The 26768-nt window shown below is 36.6% G+C and overlaps 1 protein-coding gene across 3 annotated transcripts in view; it reads right to left on the bottom strand.

The window, feature by feature from the left end:
• The window catches only part of GRK5 (G protein-coupled receptor kinase 5), a 309334-nt gene that overhangs the window by 180800 nt on the left and 101766 nt on the right, over window positions 1-26768 (bottom strand). For 2 of the 3 annotated variants that reach the window (XM_074286872.1, XM_074286871.1), the window contains exon 2: window positions 3265-3360. In XM_074286872.1, coding sequence (XP_074142973.1) covers window positions 3265-3360 — 96 coding nt within the window. Of the gene's footprint in view, window positions 1-3264; window positions 3361-9383; window positions 9455-26768 lie in introns of those variants that run through there. The other variant, XM_074286873.1, reaches the window with a different exon arrangement.

Here is a 26768-nt window from a genome sequence, read left to right on the forward strand (position 1 = left end):
GATAAACTTCATGCTGGAGTGTCTGAAGCTGTTGTCAAGCTCAAGTTTGGTGTTAGTGAACAGTCGATTTGTTTTCTTCATAAAAAGGAGGAAAAAAATATAAAAATATTCCTGAATCTACTCAAGAAAGTGCTAAAATAACCCCAAAAGTATGAGATGGGGGAACAATGTCTTCTTCACACTGCTATCTGAAATAGTGAAAGGATAGCTCAAGTTTTAAAACATTTTAATTTTAAGAATTTTCTTTGCTGCTCAATATTTATAGTATTGTATACTTTGTGTTATAAAAAGAAAATATTGTCTGAATCAGTTTGATTTTTTATTGAGATGTTAGCACAAAAGGTCAGATAATTCTAGGAAATTTATAGTGAGAAAAAATGTCTTGCATGTTTCCAATTTTGAGTGCTGCATTTTACACTTTATTTCATGGTTACTGTGGTAGGAAAAGTACATATTATTGGAATTAATGTTTTGTTATAAAGAATCATAAGCATAAAAGTGTATTTTCAGCAATCTCTAGTGAAAAATGGCAGTTTTCAGTGGTCAAGGGAATCTAACCCTCTATTTCCCATAGATTCACTATGTCAAAATTCTGACTTTTGTGTCATTTTCTAAGATTTATTTCTGTAAAAATTGAAGATTGAACATATGTAGAAAAAAAATACAATGTATTCATCATGTTGAGGTATAAATGAGTTAGAGGAATAAGTACTAGCAGCTGAGGGGTGGGGTTCAGGAAAGGCCTCATAAAGAAGGTGGCATTTGATTTGAACCTTGAAAGATTCCAGGGATACTAAGAAATGGAGAACAGGAGGGAGTCCATTCTAGGAGTAGATACACAGAGACAGGAAATGGAGTATTCTCTGTGAGGAATCATAAAGTGCATGAAGGGGAATCATCTATAATAAGCTTGGAAAGATACCTGGGGGAAATGATATTTGCATATCCTATACCAAGGAATTGTTGCCCCCCCCCAAAAGTGTTTTGTAAACCTTGAAATGCTAATAGATAGATAGATATGATCTGTTGTCACTGGGAGCTCTCTTCATACTTCCCTATGACACTACATGAGATGACAGACTCCTCCTGTTCCCTAAAGACACTGGGTATAATCTTCTCTAAGGGCTTTGCTCTTCCACCAGCTCAGGCACCTCACACACAATATGAGTCAAAGTACTGCCTTTGGAGAAAGATCTTCTGGAACAAAATCAAAGAAAGGAGTGCATCATATTGATACACAACCTGCCAAATAGCTTCCTCTCTAACTAGTACTTTCTTAAGCAGTATCAAAGCAAGACTCACTCTGTCTCTATCTCTGTCTCTCTGTCTCTTTCTCTCTGTGTGTCTCTATCTCTCTCTGTCTCTCTTTTTCTCATAATAATAGGTAACTGTATTTATTCTTTCTCTCTTCTTACTTGTCTTCTCCCTTTTCCTCCCCTCTATCTTTCTTTTCCTCTCTTCTCTCTTTCTTTGACATGCTCTTTCTCTCTGTCTCCCTCCCTCTCTCTCTCTTTCTCTATCTCTCCCTCCCTCTCTTTCTATCTTGATCTCTCTGTGTCTCTGTCTCTGAGAGACACAAAGAGAGAGAGAGGCTGAGAGAAACAGAGAGACAGAGTCAGAGGCAGACAGAGACAGAGAGAGTTGCCTCCTAGTGTTTGAGCTTTGTATCTATTCAGGCAAGCAATTTTTTATTAAGAAACCCTTTCCCTGGGCCCAGACGATGGATAGTCAAACACAGGGTTCACTGTCAACATGGAGAGAACTGCAAGGTATGAAGTGACTCATAATTGTGTCAACACCAGACGCAGCCCCTCCGTTGAGTTCAGCCTTCCTGTTTTGCTCGGCTTCTCTTCAGGCTGCGCTTCTGTAGACACAGCCTCTTTTCAAGGCCCCCTGAGGGGAACAGAAAAATTCGAGTTCTCGCCTTGAGCACATTCTCCCACCGTCCCACAGACTAATGGAGACTTGCTTTATGGATCCCAGGGGGAGCTCTAAACTACATACGGCACATGTACTTGCCCACAGCCAGAAGCTCAGGGATTTCCAGCTAGAAGCCCTGGGGCCCACAAATACCTGGGTTCTAGAGGGGGAAAAGGAGTGGGAGGAGGGAGGTGGAAACTCAGAACAAATGTTTCTCCAGTAATCACTGTGGAACCATTTTCACCTGGAATCCTCAGAGGTTGACCGTTGGAAACTCTTGATTTAAAGGAAATGGGGATATTCAGGCGGATGAGAGATATATCTGATAACAGTTGACATTTATACTCAGACACTCAAATATCCAGATGGATCTGTGACCCTGTGATTTGGGATGATTCCTCCAAAGATGCCCATCCCTCTCCAGCCTGTTGATTTCTCCACATACTCCCATAAATATGCCACAGGGAGGGGTTCCTTCAACTTGTTGGAAGCTTTTCTCCCTTTCTTCAAATATTAAGAGAATATCAGTGAAGCATTGAGGCAATTTCTTTGTGTCCATCATCTTCACTTCTCACCTTGTGGCCAACCTAGCTTGTCCTCCTGCCATATATTTTCCCAATGACATCTTTCTCTGAATCTTTGAAGATCATCACTAGTTATAGATGGAAGAGGGATGGAGAGGAAGAGCAGAAGGAAGAGGAAACTGCCTGACTAGTCATCACACTCTCAGGCTAAATACATACAGATTATATATTTTAGCTTTTGCACATCAGTAATATTAAGGAATTTACCCTTGGATTGGTTAACCAGAGTCTCAGTTATGATAATTTGACCGATGTGATTGTTTGGATTCCAGATAAATAGGAATTTATTCTGCTTCCATATTGTGGTCACATCACTTAAGACATCCACAACAAGAATGAATGCAATAAAAAATGTTAAAATCTTGTTTTAACATGTAATTGAGGAAAAGATAAAATATTATATACTAAAACTGGTTTTTAAAAGGGAATTAATGCAATATTTTAAGCTCTTTCCCCCAATGTAAGACTATGATCCTGTTCACTCTGGGCCACTCTTCTACCACTAGAGTTCTTCCCAGGTATGCAGCCACAAATGATGGCATCAAAAGATAGGGTGACTACTGTTTTTTCAACAGGAATAACTAGAAATTCCTTTTCTTACAAAGACAAGATTTGGATTTACTAAAACCTCACCAGCTACCACACAGAAACTTCCATCTCTCATAGTCAGGGTGAATCATTATTAGCTCCTGGTCCCTTCTCATTCTTCCTCCCCTAAAAGATTCTGATTCCTTCTTCCCCTATACAGGAGAGAGCTTACCTATCATCTTCCGGAGATCTTCACACTGGCTAATATGAGGGAACTTCAAGATTTCCTTCCACTTTTTGCTTTTGCCTTTACGCTTTCCTCCACCCCCTGCAAAGGAAAACAAAACAAAATAAAAAGATGAGAAGGAGCTATTACTCATAGCCTCCCAGAAGGCAGAAACAATCACCCTTCTATAGCCACTGATATGGAAACTGACTCAGGGAGAAGTCTTATCATTTGACCTTCACCCATACCCTGAAAACATTAGATATATCTTTGGAGGATAAGAAGAAGAGTTTTTTTTTTTTTTTAAATAATCATACATAAAGGGCAGAAGACCAACGAATGCTTATTCACCTTCTAATCTTCTCAAGTTCTAGTTATCAGAGAAACAAGGCTATACTTGGAGTCAGGAAGACCTAGACTGAAGTCCTCCTTTACCCACTCCTACTGTATGACTTAGGACAAGTAACTTTCTCAGTACCCAGAAAGTTGTAAAACAAAAAAACAAACAAACAAAAAAGAGTCAATCTGCATCATAGAAGGCATTTCCCAGAGTTCTCTAAACAGATGAAATCAGTATGTCTGGTTGCCACAATTCCCCAAGCATTTGGAATTTCTGTTAACATATTATTAGTATTATGCACTAGAAAAATCAACTGGGCAAAGAAAATCTATTGTCTTGACTAGATTATGCTATAGAATGGAATAAATATTGGGCTAATCTATTAGTCTTTGTTACTGCATCTCTTGGACATGCTCCATGAATAATCACTGATTACAGACAATGAAATTGGACTGAGAACAGAAAAGGAGGAAGAAAATGGCCCAGGCTACAGGTGGGAAATTATGGTACTAGCAACCATCCCAAGCTACTCCTTGACATTAAAGGGTATCTTTTTATTAATATTCTTCCAAGGCTTTTTACTATGAGGCTACAAATAAAAGAATATATTCTTTTCTAAAAATCAAAATAATGGGTAACCCAAAGAACAATGGAATGAAGCATAGTAAATATTAATAGCAATGTTTTGCTAAAAGTTTAACAATTGGTTCCCTGAGGGAAATGTATGCATGATGTACATTTAATTTAAATATACATTAAAAACATTTTTCCATCTGTCTTAAGTCTAGTTAATCCTCAAATAATCAATCAGGCCTTGATTTGGTGCATTTAATTTCCATCACCAAAAAGACATTTTTAGCTCATACCAAAAATTTAACAATGAATCAATTTGTACTTGATCTGGCACACTGCTGGGTATAAGTCACATATCAATGGTGATTTGTGTACAAGGAGTTGTATGAAAATTTATGTGAAAGTTGTGTGAAAGATATCATTCAGAAATGATGATTGACAAAAAGGACTTAGGTTAGTCATGTATCAAGAGTTAGGAAAGAATAAAGAGAATAGGTTACATACATATGATACAATAATCAATAACTATAATAATCTAGTATTTTATAAACCTCAAAACTCCAGTTTCTGGGATAACAACTTACTATTTCACAAAAATTGCTGGGAAACTGGAAAACAATATGTCCGAAACTCAGCATAGACCCCATATCACACCCCATATCAAACTAAGGTCAAAATGGGTACATGATGTAAGTGTAAAAGGTGACATTATAAGCAAATTAAGAGAGCAAGAAATAGTTTATCTATCATATCTTTGGAGAAGGGAGGAAATTTATGATTAAAGAAGAACTAGAAAACATTATAAAATTCAAAATGAATAACTTTGATTATATTAAATTAAAAAGGTTTTGCACTGTAACATAGTCAGGATTAAAAAGAAAGCACAAAGCTGGAAAAAAATTACAGACAGTATTTCTGATAAAGACCTTATTTCTAAAATATATAAAGAATTATATCAAATTTATAATATGTCATTCCCCAATTATTGAATGGCCAAAGGATATGAATAGACAATTTTCAGATGTCAAAATTAAAGCCATCTATAGTGATATGAAAAAAATACTCTAAATCACTATTGATTAGAGAAATGCAAATTAAAACTACTTTGAGGTACCACCTCACACTTCTCAGATTGGCTAAGATGAGAGGAAAAGATAATGATAAATGTTGGAGAAGATATGAGAAAACTAGAACACTAATATGTTGTTGGTGGAGTTGTGAAATGATCCAACCATTCTGAAGAACAAATTGGAACTATGTTCAAAGGACAATAAAACTGTCATACCTTTTGAAGCAGTGGTGCCTCTATTGTGTCTTATTACAAAGAAATCATAAATGAGGGGAAAAAACTCACATGGTGAAAGTGTTAGTAGCAGCTCTTTTTTTGTGATGACAAAGAATTACAAAGTTATTAGATGTCCATCAATTGGGGGAATGGCTGAATAAATTATGTTATATGAGAGAAATGAAATATTATTGTTCCATAAAAAATGATAAACAAGCTGATTTTAGAAAAGTCTGGAAAGATTTACATGAATTGATGTTGAGTGAAATAAGCAGAACAAGGAATACAATATACACAATAAGGATTGTGGGATGATCAACTAGAACAGATTTGGTTCTTCTCAGCAGTTCAGTGATCCAAGGCAATCTCAATAAACAGGATGGAAAATATTATCTGCATCCAGAGAGAGAAACATAGAGACTGAATGTAAATCAATATATACTATATTTAATTTTTTCTTTTTCACCTGTTTTTTCTCTCACCAGTTTCCCCTTTTGTTTTGATTTTTCTCTCTCAATGTGATTCATAAAGAAATATGTAAAAAGAAAAATCCACATATATTATATTACATAATATATATAATATATTCACATATATTATTATATATTCACAAAATATAGTAATTCAAAAAATTTTAAAGTTAAGATGATCAATGGGAACCCTTATATTGCAATAGAATTCACAGAATATTAAAAGAGTTAGAGAAGGGCCCTAAGAGTATACAGTAGATTAGAGAAAAATAGTGTGCTATGGTGAATTGGGCACCAATCTTGGTATCAGTAGGATTTAAGTCCAAATTTTGCTTCAAATACTTAGTTGCTGCATGATCTTAGGGAAATCACTTAACTTTTGTGTCTCAATTTCTTCAACAATAAAATGGGAGAAGGAAGTGTTTTTAACTTCTAAAATCTTTTACCAAAATTATTTATAAGAAAGAATCACAGCGGTCAAGAAGGTATGGATAGGTTCTGACCAATATCAATAGAAAAACTACCCAGAAAGAAATAGAAATTGATGATCCCATGATTTCATGATCTATGTTACTGAGATTACAGATTTGTTGAATAGTAATGAAGTGATGTATTCTTGAAGTCCTACATAAATTTATCTAAATGCTTCATGAGCATCATTGATTAAATTTACATAATAGATGTTTACTGAGAGACAAGGCAAGCCTTCCTTTTATTTGTTCCAAAGCTACCATGTCAAATTCCAAGAGGTTTTTGCTGGTTCTAATATTCAGGGAGCTAGTGAAAAATTTCATGTTTATTTCACTCATGCCTTACTTGTTTGATTTTATTTATAGGACTAATATTTTCCATAAAATAATGTAACCCGACTTGGAACCCAAAAGAAATATTCTTGTCTAATCTTCTCATTTTACAGATGAGGTATCTGACGTCTAGAGGGGTTAAGTTACTTGCTCAGGGTCACACCCAATAAATATTTATTAAGCATCTATTACATATCAGAACTGTGCTAGTATGAGGAAATCAAAACCAACACCCAAACATTATCTGGCCTCAAGTGGTTTATAATCTACAGACCCTTCCAATAGTAGCTCAAATTTACATAGCAATATCCGGTTTCAAAGTATCCTCCTTATAACAGTTCTATGAAATAAGTGGCTCTATTCACAAAACCACCTAGTTGCTCCCTCATTCTCCCTTATCCCACCCCACCATATAAAATCAGAAACAAACCCCTCAATTCTACTCCACATCTTTTGCATTCACTTCTCTTTTCCCCCTCACACAACAACCAAGTCATAATCACCTTTAACATGGATTACTAGCTTCCGGCATTTCTCCCCACTAAACTAAACTTCCAACAATTGTCAGTTCTTCAAGTCTGAAGATATCCCTTCCCCTTCTCAAGTGGCTTCCCTATTGAAACTAGTATAAAAACACAAACTCCTGAGCTTGACTTTTAAAGTCAAGGGATGTCTCAAGCAGCCAGTCGGGGTCCCAGGCAAAAAAAAAAAGGAGGAACCCTCCAGAAAGGGCAAAAAAGAGAGAAGACATAAGCAGGAAAGAGTTTGAAGATGAGAAGACTGAAGGGTAGAAGAAAAAGGAAGAGGAGCCATAATGACCACTTCATACCTACTAAAAATCTTTATGAAAGATTTGTGTTGATGTGGAGAAGAAGAAAACTATGTCTTATCAAGTATACAAATAAAATATGTTGTAGGAAAATAAAATATTTTAAAAGAAATCATGGAAATATAAATTTAAAAATATAAAAATAAATTTAAATCAAAAATCATATAACAAATTATTTTAATTCACATAAAATATAATTTTATGTTGCAACTTTTTTACAATACTAGTCTGATGCAAAAATATTTTAAATTGCCCCTTACAAATGCAATACTTTCTGTTTTCAGTGGAATATAAATATTAGAAAAAAATTTAAAAAAAAATTTAAATGAATTGTATTTTTGTACAACATATTTTTGTACAACATATTTTTGTACAACATTTATCTTTTTATAGTTAAAGAATAACCAAAAATTTAAAATGTATACTTTATCATAATAAAATAAAAATGTATCCCCAAATTCCAATTACTCAAAGAAAGCTGCATTTAAAAAAAAAAACCAATTCAGGAAATTCAGTGTCTGTTTATATAGTAAGATGAGCTTGCTCTGCTATACTGTCAAAGTGCAGGACTGTATGTTTATATAGAGTCAGTCTTTGGAAATACTCATTTTTATGGTACAAATTAACAAGCCATTAATTCAGAATTGTGTGCAGTGAATATGAAATATGTATGTACATGGTTAAGCATCATGTTAAATATGTTTTAACATATCTAACATGTATTGTTGATCTACCTGCATCTGGGGAAGGGGGGAGAGGAAAGGAGGGGAAAAAGTGGAACAAAAGGTTTTGCAATTGTCAATGATGAAAAATTACCCATGCATATATCTTGTAAATAAAAAGCTATAACAAAAAAAGAATCATGTTAAAATATGTTTTGTTCTTAAAATATAATTGGTAAAGTATATTATATTAATTTTATTTTCCTTTGACATTCACTGATTTTACAATGGATGTCAAAAATAATTAATAATCCTGCCAAGAAAGAAAAAAATTTTATGTGATAAAGTTGAATGCTAAACTCCCTTCTAGAATGCTGAGTCTCAGGAAGTGAAAGAGAGAAGAGAGAGAGAGAGAGAGAGAGAGAGAGAGAGAGAGAGAGAGAGAGAGAGAGAGAGAGAGAGAGAGAGAGAGAGAGAGAGAGAGAGAGCGACAGAGAAGAAAAGAAAAGAAAAGAAGAGAAGAGAAGAGAAGAGAAAAGAAGAGAAAAGAAAAGAAAAGAAGAGAAAAGAAAAGAAAAAAAGAAAAGAGAAGAAAAGAAAAGAGAAGAGAAGAAAAGAGAAGAGAAGAGAGAGAGAAAGAAGAGATGAGAAGAGAAGAGAAGAGAAGAGAAGAGAAGAGAAGAGAAGAGAAGAGAAGAGAAGAGAAGAGAAGAGAAGAGAAGAGACAGAGAGAGAGAGAGAGAGAGAGAGAGAGAGAGAGAGAGACACTATAGTAGGCACTTAAATGCTTTTTGATTGCCTAATCCCCTAGGAAAACTATTATGTCTTTATCACCTTTCCCTTTCCCCATCAACCTTCAGTCCTTTCCCCCTTCCCACATATATAGAGAATTGAATACATATTCATTATACTTTTGCAAATCCCCTTCTTCTGAAACTTTTAGTTTGCAAGTAAATAAAATTGGGGGAAGTAGTAAATCACTCTTCCCCAAAGACCCAGGAGAGAAAGGAGCCCTACTGGAATAAGTCCATTCTCTAGCTGCTAATTGGCCCCATCTTCAGCATGTCATAGAATATTAGAGTTGGAAGAGCTCTTTAGAAATCATCTATTACAAACACCCCATTTTAAGATGAGAAAGGTTCAGAGAGTAGAAGTGATTTTACCATAGTCACACAGCTAGGGAGAGACAGAGTCAAATAAAACCCGGGCTTCCTGATGCTGTAGCCTGTGTTCTTTCCTCTAGCTAGATCCAAATGTGAACTTCTCTGGAAAGGAGGAAGAGGGTGGGTATAATTACAACCCAAAGCAATGTCAGCCCATTGGAGATTTGCACACCCCCACTCATATGACAATCCATTATAAGCTTCCCAGGGCCTTCTCTGGGTAAAACAAACTCAGTTCCTTTATGATTCAAGTTGGCTCAAGGGTGGTTTCATATTTTAATAACAAACAAAACATGCCTCAAAGAGGTCACAGCTTCCAGACAAATGTTTGGCTTTTAAGCATTTTGTTTGGTTGTTAAATTGCATATTTGATGACTGAAGTGTTGTTACTGTTTATTATTTCAATCTGGAATAATTGTTTCCCAGTATCCTGAGAGCCTGACTAGGAACCCTTTGTAAACTCACTCATAGTAAAACTGGACATTGCCTCTCTTGCTCCTTGAGAGTAATTAAGTACTTTAAGAGGTAGAATAGACCACAGAGGAACCATTGAGAACCTTCAAAAATTTCCATCTAGTCCTAAATAGGAGAAGCAAGATGAGACCAGAATAGAATCAGCATGTTATGATTCTAACACAATGATTTATATGAACTAATAAAACCAATAAATCAAATAGTAAATCCTTATTGAGAACATACTATAAATGTAATACTATTAGATATTACATGGAATGTAATGAATTATGACATGATTTCCCTGTCCGCAAGAAGCTAGGGAGCACCATGTATAAAGTGATGGACTTGGAGCCAAAAACTTGAATTCAAATATCATCTTAGACACTTAGTAGTTTGTGACCCTGGAAAAGTAAAGTCAGGAAAAATAATGGACAACTTTGCATACTGCCCTTATAAAATTTTATAAGCTACATTTTGTTCCAGGAATGACTCTGAGGTGACAAAGATTGTGCTACTGGAATAAAACTCTGCAAGCTTTTCCAAGCCAGAAAGACTTTAAGTATGAATCCAGTGACAGATTGTCTACCTGCTAAATCTGAGGACTAGCCTGGATAAGTAGAGAAATGCCTATCATCAGAATTTTTCCAGCTGTAACAACTCAACAAATAAACAAAATATTCAATGGCCCCCAGTCTTATATTTCCCAATTTTTCTCCTCCATTTCCTCCAGTCTTTGACATTGACAAACTGACACTGATGATGGTAGAATAATAGAAGAGAGAAGAGAATCATAGGATCGTACACTTATAAATCATCTACAAATATTAATTTACTCATTAGTATTCTCTGAATATATTCTTTGTCTTACAACCGACAAGTTGACACACCACTGGAAAAAAGGACCATACTAACATCCTCTCTGCAAATTAAACTAATAGATAAAAAGAAGCTGCAGCTTAATCAAAGACTGGATCACAGATTCTCCTCAGAGAAATAAAGAAAGTCTGTAGATTTAGTTTAACCATATGTTCTAAAAAACAGGTCATCATCCAGTGATGCTCATGATAAATTTATGCAGGGAGATTGTGATGAATACTGTTGATGTTTATATGTATACAATCCTATGTGATCCCATAAACCACATCAGGTTCTTTCATCTTCCACTATCTCCTGAAGTCTATTCAAGCTCATGTTCATCGCTTCCATGACACTGTCTATTCATTCTATCCTCTGCTATCCTTTTTTGCTTTCTCCTTTTGTTTTTAATCTTTACCAACAGCAAGGTCTTTTCCAATGAGTCCCGTCTTCATGTTATGTGACCAACGTATTTAAGCTTAAACATTACTAAAGTTTATTCTTCAAATCTTTTTCAAAGAATGAAAAAATAGAAAAATTATATGAAGAATTTACCAGAATCCTACAGATTAAGTCAAAATATAATTTGATGATCTACAACTTCTTTGGGAAATTGGATACAGGGGATGATAATAAAAACTATGTTGGAAAATACTATTAAGGATCATGAAATAGTAGAGTCCATGGGGTTTATAGATTACTTCTATAATGAAAGACATGATGGACACCAGTCCATCATGAATATTTTCTTCATGATGAGGGTCATAAGACACTAAATATGGCCCAGATAGACTTAAAAGAAAGCATTAAACAGACAGGAAATGACTGGTTACAGGCTTAGTAGTCATTTTGAAATCCACTTTATTTGTGCAGTGAAATCACCAATTAGAACAAAGGTCAAAGTAAAAACCAAATTTTAAAAAGAAGAGGAAAAGACACTGTTCACAATATAGCAGCTCTAGCAAGACTTGTCCAAATAAGGTCATTATTCTGAAAAATCAAAAAGAGACAAAAGTAAAAGAATTTACTATATCCAATCACCATAGATGTTAATCAGTACAAAAAAGACCTCAAAATGGGAAGGCCCAAAGACTCCAGAAAATGCTTCAAATAGACCAAAAAAAAAAAAGATTCAGCAGCCAACGGCAAAGTTTAGAATATAAGCATATTCATAAAACATTTGTAGTAGTATATAATATAACATTATATGAATGGAATATTGACTTACAGAATATCAAAAAGGTTTTAAAGAAGAAAATGAATCAGAACATCATGAGTACATTCATACATGGTAATGAAAGTATAACAAAATGGCAATAACACCCAAAAAAATCTATTACAAAATTTCAGAGTAGGAAGGGGCTTAGAGAATGTCTAATCCAATCTGTATCTGAAAAGGAAGTTCCCCATAATAGGAATGAGTTGTGCTTATCCTTCCTTTGAAGATCGTCACTGATGGGAAATCCTCTGCCTATTTATTAGGGAATTTTTTTTCTTACATCAAATTAGAATCTGACTGATTTACTGAACCTTCTATCAACTGTTCCTAGTTGTGCTCTTTAAGGTCAAACAGGACAAATATGAACTACATTTCCTCCCAATTTTCATCAAGAAAAGTCTCAACCATTTGATGATTCTTTAAAACAACAATTCAAAGTAGGCCTTTTCATTCATCTCTTTTAAACTACATCTTATTGTATTCATCCCATTATTCTAACTTGTCAATACTTTTTGAATCTCAATTTGAATCTTAATTCAATTTTTTGAATCTCAAATGGTCAAACCTTTCCTATCCCTCCTAGCATTATATCATCTATACTTTTAACTTGTCACTGATAAAAATGCTAAACAGAATAAAGCCAAAGAGAGATTTTTTTGGGAGAAACTATTATAGACTTCCACCTAGATTAATAACATTCTGTTAATTACTTTGAGGTTATTCAATTAATCTACTTAATTGTACTTATATCATTCCACAAAATATATTCTTGAGGAAAACATGAAAAAAACAGTTAAGGTCTTTACATCTATGCAAGGTCTCTTCCAGCTCTTACATTCTGTGATATGAATGGGGAAATGGAACATCATTTGACTATATAACAGTTTTGTGATATTAAAAGATGGTTTCCAAGATGTTGAGTGGATCCTGTGGAGGGATGATGAAAAGCTGAGAGTACAAATTATACAGAATAAGAAGGTATGAATGAATTGTGGTCTATAATATGAGATGGAGGATTTACTTTGATGAGATCATTGGGACCATTTAATTACATTCAAGAAATCAGAGGGGCACAGACAGTGAGATTAAGAAGAGGGAAAAAGAGCCAAGAAAAATATTTAATGAGATTTAAGTAAGATTTGAGCTGGACATTACATAAAGATTTAGATAAACGAGAAGAGAAAGGAGAATATAATGTGGTACAGCAGGAAAAGTTCTGTCAAAGCATCTAGATTCAAATTTTGCCTGAAGCAAGACACATAATAGCACTAGGTCTCAATTTATTCACCTGAAAAATGAGGGAGGTTGTACCAGCTGGCCTCTGAGGTGCCCCTATGAATGTTGCATACATTGTACAATGATGTTATTTTATTAGTTGCTTTAGTTTAACCTAGTTTTCTTTGATATAAAGGGAGGTTCATGTATGATTGGATATTATGTATATTTAGAAATAGGATCATATATCAAAAGCTTGTAGGGACAATGAGGAATCAGAGCCAAAGTAGGATAAGTGAATCATGGTATAAATATAAGTCATCAGTAGGACTTATTTTAAGTAAGTAGGTCAATCAATCGATCATGTTGACTGGGAAAGAGATGAGATTGTGGCATGCTGAACAAATCAATCTGGCTACAATGAATGGTATGTGGAAAATAATATTGGGAGATCAGACTGAAAAGGGAGGTTGAAGTCAGATTATGGAGAACCCTGAATGGCTGACTAAAGACTATTCAGACTGACTTCCAGTGCTCACACCTTTTCTAAGAAGAACAGGCCAAACTGAAAAGTCAACAGCTTTAAAAGCAAATTACTTCACTCTCTACTGAGCTGCCAGGGCTGTAATCCTTTTGGTCTCAAGCCTGGGGAGGAGAAAACCAGGCCAGTAATGGAGAAACATTTCATGAAATCATTGGTCCTGTGACTTGAATTTCATAGGGTATGGGACTGGGTGTAGGGCAAGAATCCTCAGTTAAGCTGGGGATGTATAAGAGCCATCATCATCTTTCCAGTCCCTCACCCAACCAAGACAGAGAAAGCTTCCTTATAGTTGGCAGCATTCATTCTCTTAGGAGAAAAATAATCTACCTAGAATCTGGAAAAGGGGAGAAAGGGAAAGCAAGATTCTGAGCAATACAGGGAGGGTCTAAAAAGGCCTGGTTTTAATCCAATAAACTTCAGTTCTCAAGGCAGGCAACCTTGGCACAGTGGATGCAGAGCTGTTCTCAATGAGGGAGCAAGAAAAGTTGGGTTCAGATTCTGTCTCTAACACACTGGCTGGATGACCCTAAGCAAGTCATTTAAACACTGAATGAATGTTCCGGCCAACTCTCTGAGAATATTAGTCTCGAAGAAGGTATTGACCTGCTTCTCTCATTCACAGAGTTCTCTATACTAAGCAAAGTCTGCAAGTCCAGTCAGTATCCTTATCCCTAAGATTCTGTTTCAATTCAGTTCAATAAATTTAACTTAAGAAACATTGAGTATGCAAAGCTCTATGCTAGGGGTTATGAAGGTTCAATGATACATAATAAAATTAGTTTCTTGTCCTCAAGTTTCTTGTCTTTATAACCTAATAGACAAGAATGTAGATATTTTTGATATGGTGTGAGGCAAGTAAACATATTGTGAAGGGCACAAGACAAATGTTACAAGATTCCCAAGCAGAAAGAAAGCAGTATCCACACATTTTATTTTTTTCACACAACCCCTCTGTGAGCAAGGCAAAATAAGAATTATTCTCTTTTTGACAGATGTGGAAACTGAGGCATACAATGACATCACTTGACCAAAGCTATATCTCACTTAATGGAAGATTTTGGATTAGCACCCAGGTCTCCTGACCCCCCACAACACAGATTCTTTTCAAAAGGAAAAGGGTTCCTAGTGCCGATGAAGCCAAAGTGTCCATCTCCAGAGCACTCTAATGACAGGGAGCCAGTGGAATTCCCCTGCCTGCATTCCTCACTGTCTCTCCCCTTGTAATAGCCACAATTAGGTGGTGACTCAGAGTAAAGGCCCCCAGGAAAGGAAACCTTTATAAGGGGTTTCTCTTAATGAGGCGGCTCCCCATGACACACGATGCTCTCATTCCTCTTAGAGACTAGAGCAGGAGGGGAAAGGAGAAATGAAGCCAGATCCTAGGCTAAGAGATGGGAAGCTAATATCTTCCATTTGTATAATGTTAGGTTCTCTTCGGAGCTTTTTTCTCTTATTCTGTCCCAATAGCGCTGGGAGGCAGGCAAGGCAATCGTGCCTTTTTGGCAGTTGAGGAAAGGGAGATTCCAGAGAATTTAATTAAGGGATTTGCCTGTCACACAGTGATTAACAGAAGAGCTCCTTGTTTCGGGCCCTCTGCTTTTCATTGCACTAGATGTCACAGAATTTTAGAGCTACATTTAAGCTTATTTAGTCTAAACTATTTTATATATGAGTAAAGAGGAAAGGTGACTCTCAGGGTCATACAACTGGTTAATAGTGGAGCTGGTAGAGAACTCAGGGGTCTTGATCTTAAGGTTATCACACTGCATGACTTGGTATCTTTGATGATTTAAAGAGAAAATTGTATAAAGCTTATTCAACTTTTAAAACTAAAAGGTACCAATGCCAGGGCAAGTGGCCAAGTCAATCTGAGCCCCCTGTTTTTAGTGTACATGTTGATATATATACCACTGTTTTCAAGACCAACTACTAGGCACTAGTTGGGGCTGGTCCTCAAGAGTGGGAAGAAGGAAGGACCACCAATGTCTCACCCACTCTCTTGGCCCTAGAATGGTTGGCTAGGAAAGGAGAACAGCTCTGGAGAGAGACCAAGGCCCCCTAAGGATTTCCACTGCACTTTGCTGTTCCATGCCAATGATTTCCTTAAACTCTCAACAGTTTTGTGGTTCACAAAGGGACTTCATGCTTGAAAAGGTCTGTACCAAAAGGAGGGGAAGGAAGGGAGGCAGATTTATTCAAAATTCAAATTATCTGATGCTGTGGGAAAACAAGACTTTTAAAAAGATATATACATTTTTTAAAATAAAAAAAAATCAGAGCTTCAAATAAATTTCTGTGAAGGTCTCAGAAGGTTTTCTGGTATCCTAGTGACTGGTATCCATGTAGGAAGGAAGGAAGGAGCTATGTTCTGCTCTGAAGGTTCAGAGTGAGTGTAAATTAGCAATTGTTTCTGTTTTGGCCCTAAACTCTGAGGGTTTATTTCTCCCAGATTGATTTTTTTTTTAAACTACCTAAAAGAGACCATCCTTTTCCTCATTTCTTACCTAGCCTAATCACTAAATGGGTGTTGCCTTAATGGGTGTTACCTGAGACCTGGGAGAAAACCTTAACTTAAAAAAGGTCAAGGTCTCCCAGTAGATGAGAGACATCTCCAGTCATCTATATCTGGCCACTGGATCCAGATAACTCTGGAAGAAAAAAATGAGACTGGTGACCTTGCCCAGCCCGCCCTCACTTAAATCCAATCCACTTGCAAGTCATGACATCATCCTCTGATGTCATGGTCCTTTTTTTAAGAAAGAAGGACAAATACCAGCAATCAGTGTAGAATCTCTCTCCTTCCCCCCAAAGCTTGCTGCAGAGGAATGAGTCATTCCCTCTTAGTCAAGTAGAAGAGACTGCTACAATTGTTCCCGAGATGTAGTTAATGTTAAAGAATCTGTTCAATTCTTTCTTACTCAGGTGAGCTTTCAGCTTTCAGCATTCAGCTTCCCCCTCAGTGCCCACAGGGCTGGCTTTCTCCAAAGTGTCTCTGTGGGAAGGTGGCGGGCAGCCACGATCAGCCAGTAAGATCTGGCAGCAGGGAGGCAAGGTTTTTCTGCTAATCAGAGCCTGGCAGGGGTCCCCATTAGACCTCCTTCTCGGGTTGGCTTCCTCTGTAGTTCCTGCCTCCAGGGCCACCTTTTACCCAGTCTCCAAACATCACCCCCCCCCATCCCTTCCTTTTCATTTTTTCATAAACCTTTCCCAAAAAACTGTAGAAGCTCCCACCCACCCCTGCCCTCCCTGATTCCAATGAAGTAGGTAAATTTACTGGTTTGAAATCTTCCTTCATCCCACATCATACAAGGCAGGACCCCAATTATTTGGCCTGATTACAAGGCATGATGACTCAGTCCCTTCTAGAAGCTATAACAAAGGGCTAGAGCCCTTTACCCCTCACAACAAGGCTGGGAAGGGTCCCTCAGACTAACCCTTTATGGAATTTTTTCAGCTGGAACTTAAAGAAAATGAAGAGAAAAATAGCAGCACTAGCCTTGTAAGGGAAGGATAGGAAGGTGTCATTTAAAAAGAGCTGGACTGTGAATGAGAAGCCTGGGAGCCAGTCTGGTTCCATCATTGTACTAGGTGTGTTACTTTGGGCTATTAAGTGCTAATTCCTCCCTTGGACTTAGCTCTCTCACTATTAAGGACCACTAAGAGCCCTTTTCACCTCCACAATTCATTGAAGTGGAACTAGACTCAATAAATGGTCAGCAGTGTTATGGATAATAATGTTAAACTCCCATTTGCCTAAAAATACATTGCCCTCTAGACTGTAATAGTACCTAAAACTTCTGGGTTAACTGGGAAGCCTCCAAATACAGCAGCTTGGAAGGGGCAGCATACTAAATTGTTATGTCACTGATACTTAGAATTGGTTTATCCAAATCTGCAGCACAGAACAGTACTCTGGAAGAAAGGGACAGTAGAAAGGGAAGTTTTGATGCTGGGTAGGGGATAATAAAGTAAAAAATAGTTAAAATTTGATACCATCCCAGGAATAGTTGTCAATTGGGGCTAACCTATGAGACAGCATGGGCATGGGTAAGGGAACAAAGAGAGCTGATTAATGAGGAAAATGGGGGAAAAAAGGAGAAAGATCCTATAGTTGTAAAGAATCATTAATTTACTGCAATATCTTCATTTTACAGAAAGGGAAACTGAGGCTTCCTAACAGAAGGATACTAAAGAGACCAACAGGGTTAGAATTGGGTAGTGTTGTTTCTTGAGAAGATAATTGCCAAGATTGTCTTAATGACTTTGTAATCTCCACTTATGTTGAAATCCTTCCCATTCAGGGCCCCAGTCCCCATTCTCTGGATTGTGTCTTTTCTCTTTCTCCTCCTACCAGTGACACATGTGGAACAAAAGCAGACAGGGTGTGGTCCTTTCTCAGGGTTCTGTGTTTTTAACTTTTAATGCTTAGGTTCATTCCCACTGCCAGGGACCATTCTGAGTAAAGCCACTTGTTTGGAAGGCTGTTTCCTGACTCTCTGTCCACCCTGGAAGAGGAGGTTCTCCCTCCTCACAGCTCTCTCTTGGAATATCTTAAGTTCAGGCAGGGCTCAGTTCAAGAGCACTACTTACATGGCCTCTTCTGTTCCTCCAGTTGTTAATGTTTCCTTTCAGGCAGATTAATTTGAATATATTTTATATTTATTTATTCCTGTACTTGTTTTCACAAGTAGGATATCTACTCCTTAAGGTCAGAGATTGTTTCATTGTTTGTCTTTTGGGTCCCTAGTAAATAGCCAAATATCTGACACATAGTAGGTGCTTAATAAATGATAATTGAGCTGAATTTCATCCAGGGCCACATCCAGTCATCCTGATTTATATGTGGCCACTGGACCCAGATGGCCCTGGAGAGGAAAGTGAGGCAGGTGCCTTGTACAGCTCTCCCTCACTTCAATCCCATTAATTTGCATGTCATGGTATCTCTTCCCTGAAGACATGGTCCTATTCCAGAAGGAAAGACAAACAAGAATAATAATCTTTGGAAGGTACACCAGGAGGAGGAAGCTTAACCTAAAGATTCACAGAAACATTCCCGTACTCCAGAGGTCCTCCCAATCTCCACCCAGAGAAGTTTATCCAAATATTCCAAAATAAAGAGAGATACAAAGGTTGCTTCCTTTTCTCTAGGAAAGAGGCAAGGACAAAAAGAAATAAAAATTAGCATTAGGGTATGAGAGTTAGGAGACCTGGGTTAGCCTGGGCTCTTCCAAGAAGTAATTGTATGTACTTAAATAAGTCATCTTATCTCTACAGACCTTGGCTTCTGCATCTATAAAATAAAAATGGAATGAAAAAAAAAAACATAAATAATTTTTATGAGCCAGACTATGCTTAGCATGAGAAATACAAATACCAAAAAAGCAAGACAGTCCTTGCCCTCAGGAAGCTTATACTCTAATAGAGAAAAAAAAAATACATAATAAGGGAATGGTGGTCAGGAAGAGGAATGTTTTAGTGAGGGAAGTCACAGAGATAATAAGTGGAGTCATAGAGTTGTTGACGAATATGTCCTTTCTGATAACGATGGTAGTGATTATTTTTTCCAGAGAAAAAATCAAAAAGGAGGAAGAGGGAAAGCATAAATAACATGGTAAGCTGAGGGAGACTTAACTATGGCAAATCCTCACTGATGAGGAATGCAGGAACCCAAAGTACAAGCTGGAGAGCTGATTGGGAGGAAAAGAACAGATCAAAGTTTAGAGCATGAGACCAGAAATCAGGAGATTTGAGCTCTATCACAATCTCTCAGAGCTGGACAGGACCTAAGTAACCTTGTAGACCAACTGATTCTCGTTAAAGAGTTCCCTTGAAAATATACCTGGCAAGGGGATAGCCAATCTTTGCTTTAAAACTTCATACAAAGGGGAAACCATGACATTGCCCCACTTACACCAAGGTGGCCCATTCTACTTTAGGGTAGCTCTATTTCTTAGAATGTTTTCCTCTAAATTTTCCTCTTGAACTGTTTTACAAAAAATTCTGATTTTACCTTCCAAACCCAGAAAGAATGAGTTGAATGCTTCCTGGAATAATCCTTCAAATATTTCAAAATAGTTTTTATGTCTCATCAATATCTTCTCAATCAATAAATAAACAAATATTTATTAAGAGCCCACAATGTGGTAGACTACGCTAGACATTGGGGACAGAAGGACAAAGAATGAAACAAATTTCCTTTTCAAGTAGCTCACATTCTTATCTCTTATTTGTTCAGGTGATATTTATAAATTATAACCTACAACAGTGGTCTCAAACTTAAATAGAAATGGGAACTACTAACCAATACATAAAGATCCCTGCAGGGTACATATTGACTTAGAAAACCCCACATTTTAGGTAGTTCTTATTTTAAAAGAATCTCAACACATAGGAACTACATTTTAATATCTTTCTGTTATATGTAAGGCTATTGTGGGTTGCATGCAGCCAGCAAGACACCTCTGATCTACAGGTTCTTTGCCATCCTAATTGATCTCCTCTAGGTGCTTTCAGTTTATCAATAAATGTGGCACCCAGAACTGATCACAATTTTCCTGATGTGGTCTAATCAAATAGAATACAGTAGGACCATAATTTCCTCTCTCAATATAGCCTAGAATTATATTAGCTTTTTCTGATTGCTCTATCAGCTCCTACTGCAATTCACTAAGACCTCCAGATCTTTTTCAGATCATCTATTATCTAGTTGTGTCCCCATTTTATATCTGGATCTAGAAGGTAATCTTCACAGGTTTAAGACTATTACTATTCTTATTGGATTTCATCTTCTAAGATTCATATCAATAGCACTGTCAATTTCATTTTGGTTTCTGACTGTTGTCATCCAGTCTGTTAGACATCCCTCCCAGCTTTGACTCATCTGCAAAGTTGATAATTTGCATTTTAAACTCTTTGGTTTTTCCAAGTTGCAGATAGAAATGCTAAATAGCACAAGGCTAAACAAAGCTAACATTGATCCATTTCCTTGGGTCTGCTAGGTCATCAACCTGCTATTAATTCACGAGACTATTAGTCTCTACCCCTACATCTCTGCATCTTTTCCACAGCAATTCAATGCATAATAAAATATTTAAATCTAGGTAAACTATATTTGCAACAAGCCTTTTATCTACCAGTGTGGAATCACTTTTCCACAAAAGAAAATGAGCATTAACTCTGCCAAGAACCAGCTGTATGACCACATCTTTGGGTTTGTATTCCCTGATCTTATAATCTTCAAAGGTTGCCTGAGTCAGCTAGAGGCAAACTGTTCTTGTTGTGAACAGTCACTCTTGGGCTCCGCATTGGGTACAGGAGTGGGTTACCATTTTCTTTTCTAGCTCATTTTACAAATGAGGAAACTGAGTTAAACAGAAGTCATACAGCTAATAAGTGTCTGAGGCCAAATTTGAATTCATAAAGATGAGTCTTTGTGACTCTAGGCTCAGCACTCTATCCACTGTATACCTTAGTTGCCCAGTGACCTTTCTATAGTCACACAAAACTTGGCCCAGTGAGGGATAACTTGTCTATTGCTTGAGAAATAAGCTGTCTAAGTGTAAAAACACTTATTAACAGGTGATGCAAAATGATGGAATTTTTAGCCACATTTTTTGCCTGTCTAAAAGGTTTCAGAGAGGGACTGAGATCTGCATCAGTGGATGGAATGTTGTCAATTTAACGTTCGAACGTCAGTAGCTGGTTTGAGAAGTTGGGAAGTCCTATATTAGACCAGACTACTACTTTAGCCCAGTAGTCTTCAAATTACATTCCCCGCAAAGTCTTTTCAAGGATTCCTCAAAAGAAAGTATGGCTATCATAGAAATAAAGCATTTCTATTGGCTCCATCATCTCCAGGTCCCGCCTCATGACCACACAAGGGTGTGGGTTTCTGAGGCATGAAAACCACAACCAAAAGGATTCCACAACCTTTTTTTTTTTTTTTTTTTTTTTTGAACACTGGTTTAGTGGATGAAAAGGCTGATGGACTTGGCCTTTCCGAGCATGACAGTAATGCTGAAGGCTGGGCTGGGAGAAGTGGAGAAGGAAGGAAGTTGTGGGGAAGACTAGAAGAGGGACTGCTTCCAAAGCAACCCCAGGCTCCTGACTTTCAATCCAGTTATCCTTCTACTTTATTACATTTCCTTTCATGCCCTTCAGGACAGTCAAGGGCAAACTTACCATAAAGAGCATAGTTACGAACCAGAGAGTAGAGTTGACCCTTCTCTAGAAGCAGCTCTGCTTCCAAGATCTATTTCATCAGCCCAATGTGCCCTGTTAAAGAGCTGGGTCAATTTGTCCCTTCTTTATCCAACCATAAAGAGTCTTAAGGAAATTCCAACATCACTGTCATTCTCTATACCTCTGCGGCCCTTAGAGAGTCTCATGGAAAAGTCTGCATAGAGAAAAAAATAGCATGTGTCCCTCCTTCAACCCCTAAAACTGATTTTCTTTTAAAATAATAAAGACTTTTCCAAAATGAAATAGGCATCTTTTTCTTTATGATTTAGCTTTTGCCCCCAATAGTTTTTCACAGCTCAGGAAATATGTCTGGCCACAAAAATTAATATTTCACTGCAAAAATAACCCACTTCTTAGGGCAAAGCAAGTTTGTCTCCCTTTTATCTTCATGACTTTCTCTATGTTGAATATGAACAAAAACTGAGGGTGATGGGGAGGGAAGGCAAATTGACCCCTGAGGAAAATCCACAAACATCTGCAAGTCTGCCCATAGAGCACAAATCTGGTTATTTTGTCAGGGAAACAAATAGAGCAGTTTGTTCATAAAAAAATTCCCCAAGTTTCATTAGAATCATCATAGTGATCCTTACATTTGAATCATCCTTCTTAGCTGAGATTGAAAGCACCTTATAAATATTCTCCATGGAAAAAAGCCAAATGTTCCCATCACTGAATCATGGAACTTTTTAGGTAGAAGAAGACTTTTGAAGATCATCTAGTACTACCCTTTTACGATTATAAACACAAAAATTTCAGCATAAACACCAGGGAAAGGAAATGTAAAGGAAACAGAACATCAGTTATTTTCAGGTAGAAGGGACAAAAAATAATAGGAGTGCCTTATCCAAGAGCATAATTTATCCAGCAAATCACTGAAAGATAACAAAGGCCCTCTTACTTCCTGGTACATGAAGTGAAACCACTAGGATTCATCATCACTTGTATTTATTCCCGAGTTGATTACCTACAGAGATCCACTGTAACTCTGCCTGTACAGAAAGAATCTCTTATCCTATGTTTTCAGCCTCCATTTGTATGTTATCTTATATTAGACTGTAAGGTTTTTGAGGGCAGGGGACTGACTTGTCAATGCTTAGCAGATTTTTTTAAAGCTCAATAAATTCTTTGTCTCATTTTCCTTCTTTCCTTCCTTCGTTCCTCCCTTCTTTCTTTTCTCCTTCATTCCTTCCTTTTTACTTTGTCCTCCCTTATTTCTTTAAACATTTCATAAGACTCAAGAATGGCAATTCACCAAAAGGCTGCATAGCTTCTGTGAATTTTTTTGATGTTACTGGCTGTCAAGCATCCCTAAGGCGATGTTTGTCAAAGATTTGAAACAGCCTGGGAATGAGAGCTGATTTATCATACTCAAGAAATTACAATAGCAGCATCAGAAGAATAAGTTGAAATAACTTAGCTTTAGTCACTCAAAAAGAAAGCTAAAAAGTCAGGTTTCTGACATCAGACACTAGAAATATCAGACTACACCCAGAAAGAAAATGAAAAATCCTCAAATTCAATGAAGACCAGATTCTGATTGAGTGATAACATTTACTGCAAAGCTTTGATTTTTTTCTAGTGGGTTTTTGGTTGAAGGGTTGACTATGAATCAATAAAACTTAAACATTATTAGAAAAAAGAACCTCTTCTCTTAAGGAAAACTTAGACTTTCCTTAAGATCAGTTCATGACCACCAAAATCTATAATTACAATACAAGAAGAAATGCTGATGGATGAGCAACTAGACAGGGCAGTAGATACTACTGGACTTAGAGTCAGGAAAACTTCAGTTTAAATCTGTCCTCAGATATTTAATAGCTGGGTAACTAGGTAAGTCACTTAAGTTTATCTGTGACTTAGTTCCCTCATCTATAGAATGAAATCAATAAGAATAGCACCTACCTTATAGTCATTTGAGAAAATCAAATGAGATACTATGTCAAGCATTCTGCAAATCTTAAAGTACTTTAAATATTATTATTATTATTTAAAAAATGATTGAGAATATAAAATGGGATTCATATTTCCAAGCATGTTCTTTATTTGATAAACACCAGGCGTCATAGCTGAGAATTGATATAACTTTGATTTTCAACCTGGAAACAAAAAAAGGCAATATAGATTAAAACAATAGTGAACAACACTTTTTCTTTCTTTCTTTCTTTCTTTCTTTCTTTCTTTCTTTCTTTCTTTCTTTCTTTCTTTCTTTCTTTCTTTCTTTCTTTCTTCCTTTTTTTTTTTTGGTCTCAATCTGCAATTTCATCAATGTGAAGGAACACTATATGGAAAAACTTCCTTCACCAATGCGAATGGCAACAAGAATCACTATGTCAGGGAATTGTCTTAGGTATTGAGAGGCTAAAAGAATTTTCCATGGACACACAGCTATTATGTATTGGAGGCAGGATTTGAACCCAAGTCTTTCTGACCAGACCTCCACTATTATGTGATACTGCCTATTTATTAACTATAGCAAGACTTTATTTATTTATGAGAATCCCATTTGGTCTCATTGATTTTGGCAGGAGGAGGAGAAGGGTAAGGAATTGAGGTTAAGGGACTTGCCCAGGATCACATAGCTAATAAGCATCTGAGGTTGGATTTGAACTCAGGTCGTCCTGACTCCAGAACTGTGCTCTACCCACTGTGTTACATAGCTGCCTCAGTCTCACTGATTTTTAATTAAGTCTGAGTGAATTATTAAAGAAATGCACAATGCTTAACCAAGGCATTATGCTCTCTAAGCAGCAAGTACAGTGCATAAGCCTGAAGTCAGAAAAACCTGAATTCAAGTTCAGCCTCAGATGTTTACTAACTGTATGACCTTGAGCAAATCATGTAACTTTGGTCTCATTTCCTTCATCTGTAAAATGAGGATAGTAATAAATACTTTCTTACAAGATTGTAAAGTTCAAATGGAATAATATTTGTAAAACCATTTACATAGTTTCTTTCACATAGTAGGTCTTTAATAAATGTTTGTTCCTTCCCTTCTCTACCAATATATACAATATAGAAGAGTGAGGGTCCACCCTCTCCAATTGGAATGTTATGCTTTGTAACTTTGTACAAAATACTGAGTACAAGTGAGTTATGATACAATGAATGCAAGTATTATTACTCTTCTGTGACTTCCTTAAATTTAGTAACTTTTTATTTCTACCCCAGTTCACAATTGATCAAAACTTTTTCCAAAGTTCTATTGCATATAATACAGTAAGAAGGATATTGAAATCAAAATAGAGGACTTAAATTAAAATCAGTTCTCTGTTCAGAAATCTTCAAAGTTTCCCTATTACCTCCTGAGCAAGAATTTGAACTCCATTACCTGCTATTCAAGGTCAACCACACAGTCTGACACTATATTTCCTATCTTATCTCAAATTTTTCTCTTTCTTATACACTCCCACCAAACTGCACCACTCACTGCTTTCAATCACACCTTCTGTTTTCCTTTGTCTGTCCCTGTGGATATGCTGTGCCCCGTGCCTGAAATATCTTTTTTCATCCCTTTCTTTTGAATTCCAAAATATTTTTTATAATCCAACTCGAATGCTACTTCCTTCAAGAAACCTTCTCTGATCCTCCAGGTGGCCATGTTCTTTCTCCCTTCAGACCTCACTCTGTGCTTTGTCACACCTTCCCTTGTATTCTAGTTATTATGTCACTCCCACTTGATTCTAAGCTTGAAGATGCCAAGGATGATTTGTTACATAAACCTTGATTCTCCCCAAAAGCTAGTAGAATGTTTTGCCCATACTAAGCCATTAATACTTATTAAATTGAATTTGTTGAACTATGAAAAACATTTTCACAAAATCAAGAGGCCATCCAGAAATAGGAACAGAAAACAAGACTGAAATTTTATTGCTGGATTATGTGCTTTGAGCTTCTATATTTGAGATCCCTATCTGGGAAACAAGAGAAACACTAAAGTTCCAGTTGATTAATCCATCAACAAACACTTATTAAATACACAGTATTGATACTCAGCCAGGCACTGTGCTGGAAGCTGGAAATACAATGACAAAAACTAAGTAGCCACTGTCCCCAAAAAGACAATATGGACCTGAATAGACATGTGACAATTAAGTAGAAGTTAATGGGGAGAGATTCACTAGTATTAAGAGCTAGGTGGGAAATGAGGACAGGTTTTACATAGAGAGAAGAATTTGAACTGAGTACAAATGAACATTAGTGATTCTAGGATGTAGGAATGAGGAAAAAAATACATTGAAATCAGGCATAGAGAACAACATGGACAAAGTCACACAATTGGGAGATGGGATGTTGCTATATATGAGGAACAAGAAGGCCAGTGTGTCTTGGGGAGAAGGCAGGGAGAAAAATGAAGAACTCAAAATCTTACAGAAATGAATGTTGAAAACTATCTTTACATGTAATTGAAACAAAGCAAAATACTATTAAGTGGGAAGGGCAAGACTGGTTTGTGTAGAACATAGTTTAAGTAAAGTATAATGAGGCAATTAAAGTGGGTAGGAGCCAGGTTGTAAGATTTGAAATGTTAAAATAGAAGTTAATTTTTGATCCTAGAAGTCATTGGCGACCACTGGGGTTTGTTGAATAGGGAAGAAATATGGTTGGACCTATCTTGTAAGGGTATCACTCAGGCAGTTATGTAGAGGTTGGAAGGAAAAGAGACAGGAAGACCAAATAAGGGAGCATTTGCAATAATTCGGGAAATGAGGGTCTAAACTAGTGCAGTGATCACTAGTGCAGATGAAAAGAAGAACACAGATATGAAAGCTGATGTGACAACAGAAACATTAAGTCTTGGCAACTTATTGAATATGAGAGCGAAGGGAGAAAAAAAGAATTAAGGCTAACTCAAGGA

The sequence above is a fragment of the Sminthopsis crassicaudata genome, chromosome 2 (genome assembly GCF_048593235.1).
Source record: "Sminthopsis crassicaudata isolate SCR6 chromosome 2, ASM4859323v1, whole genome shotgun sequence".
NCBI classification, from domain to species: Eukaryota; Metazoa; Chordata; class Mammalia; order Dasyuromorphia; family Dasyuridae; genus Sminthopsis; species Sminthopsis crassicaudata.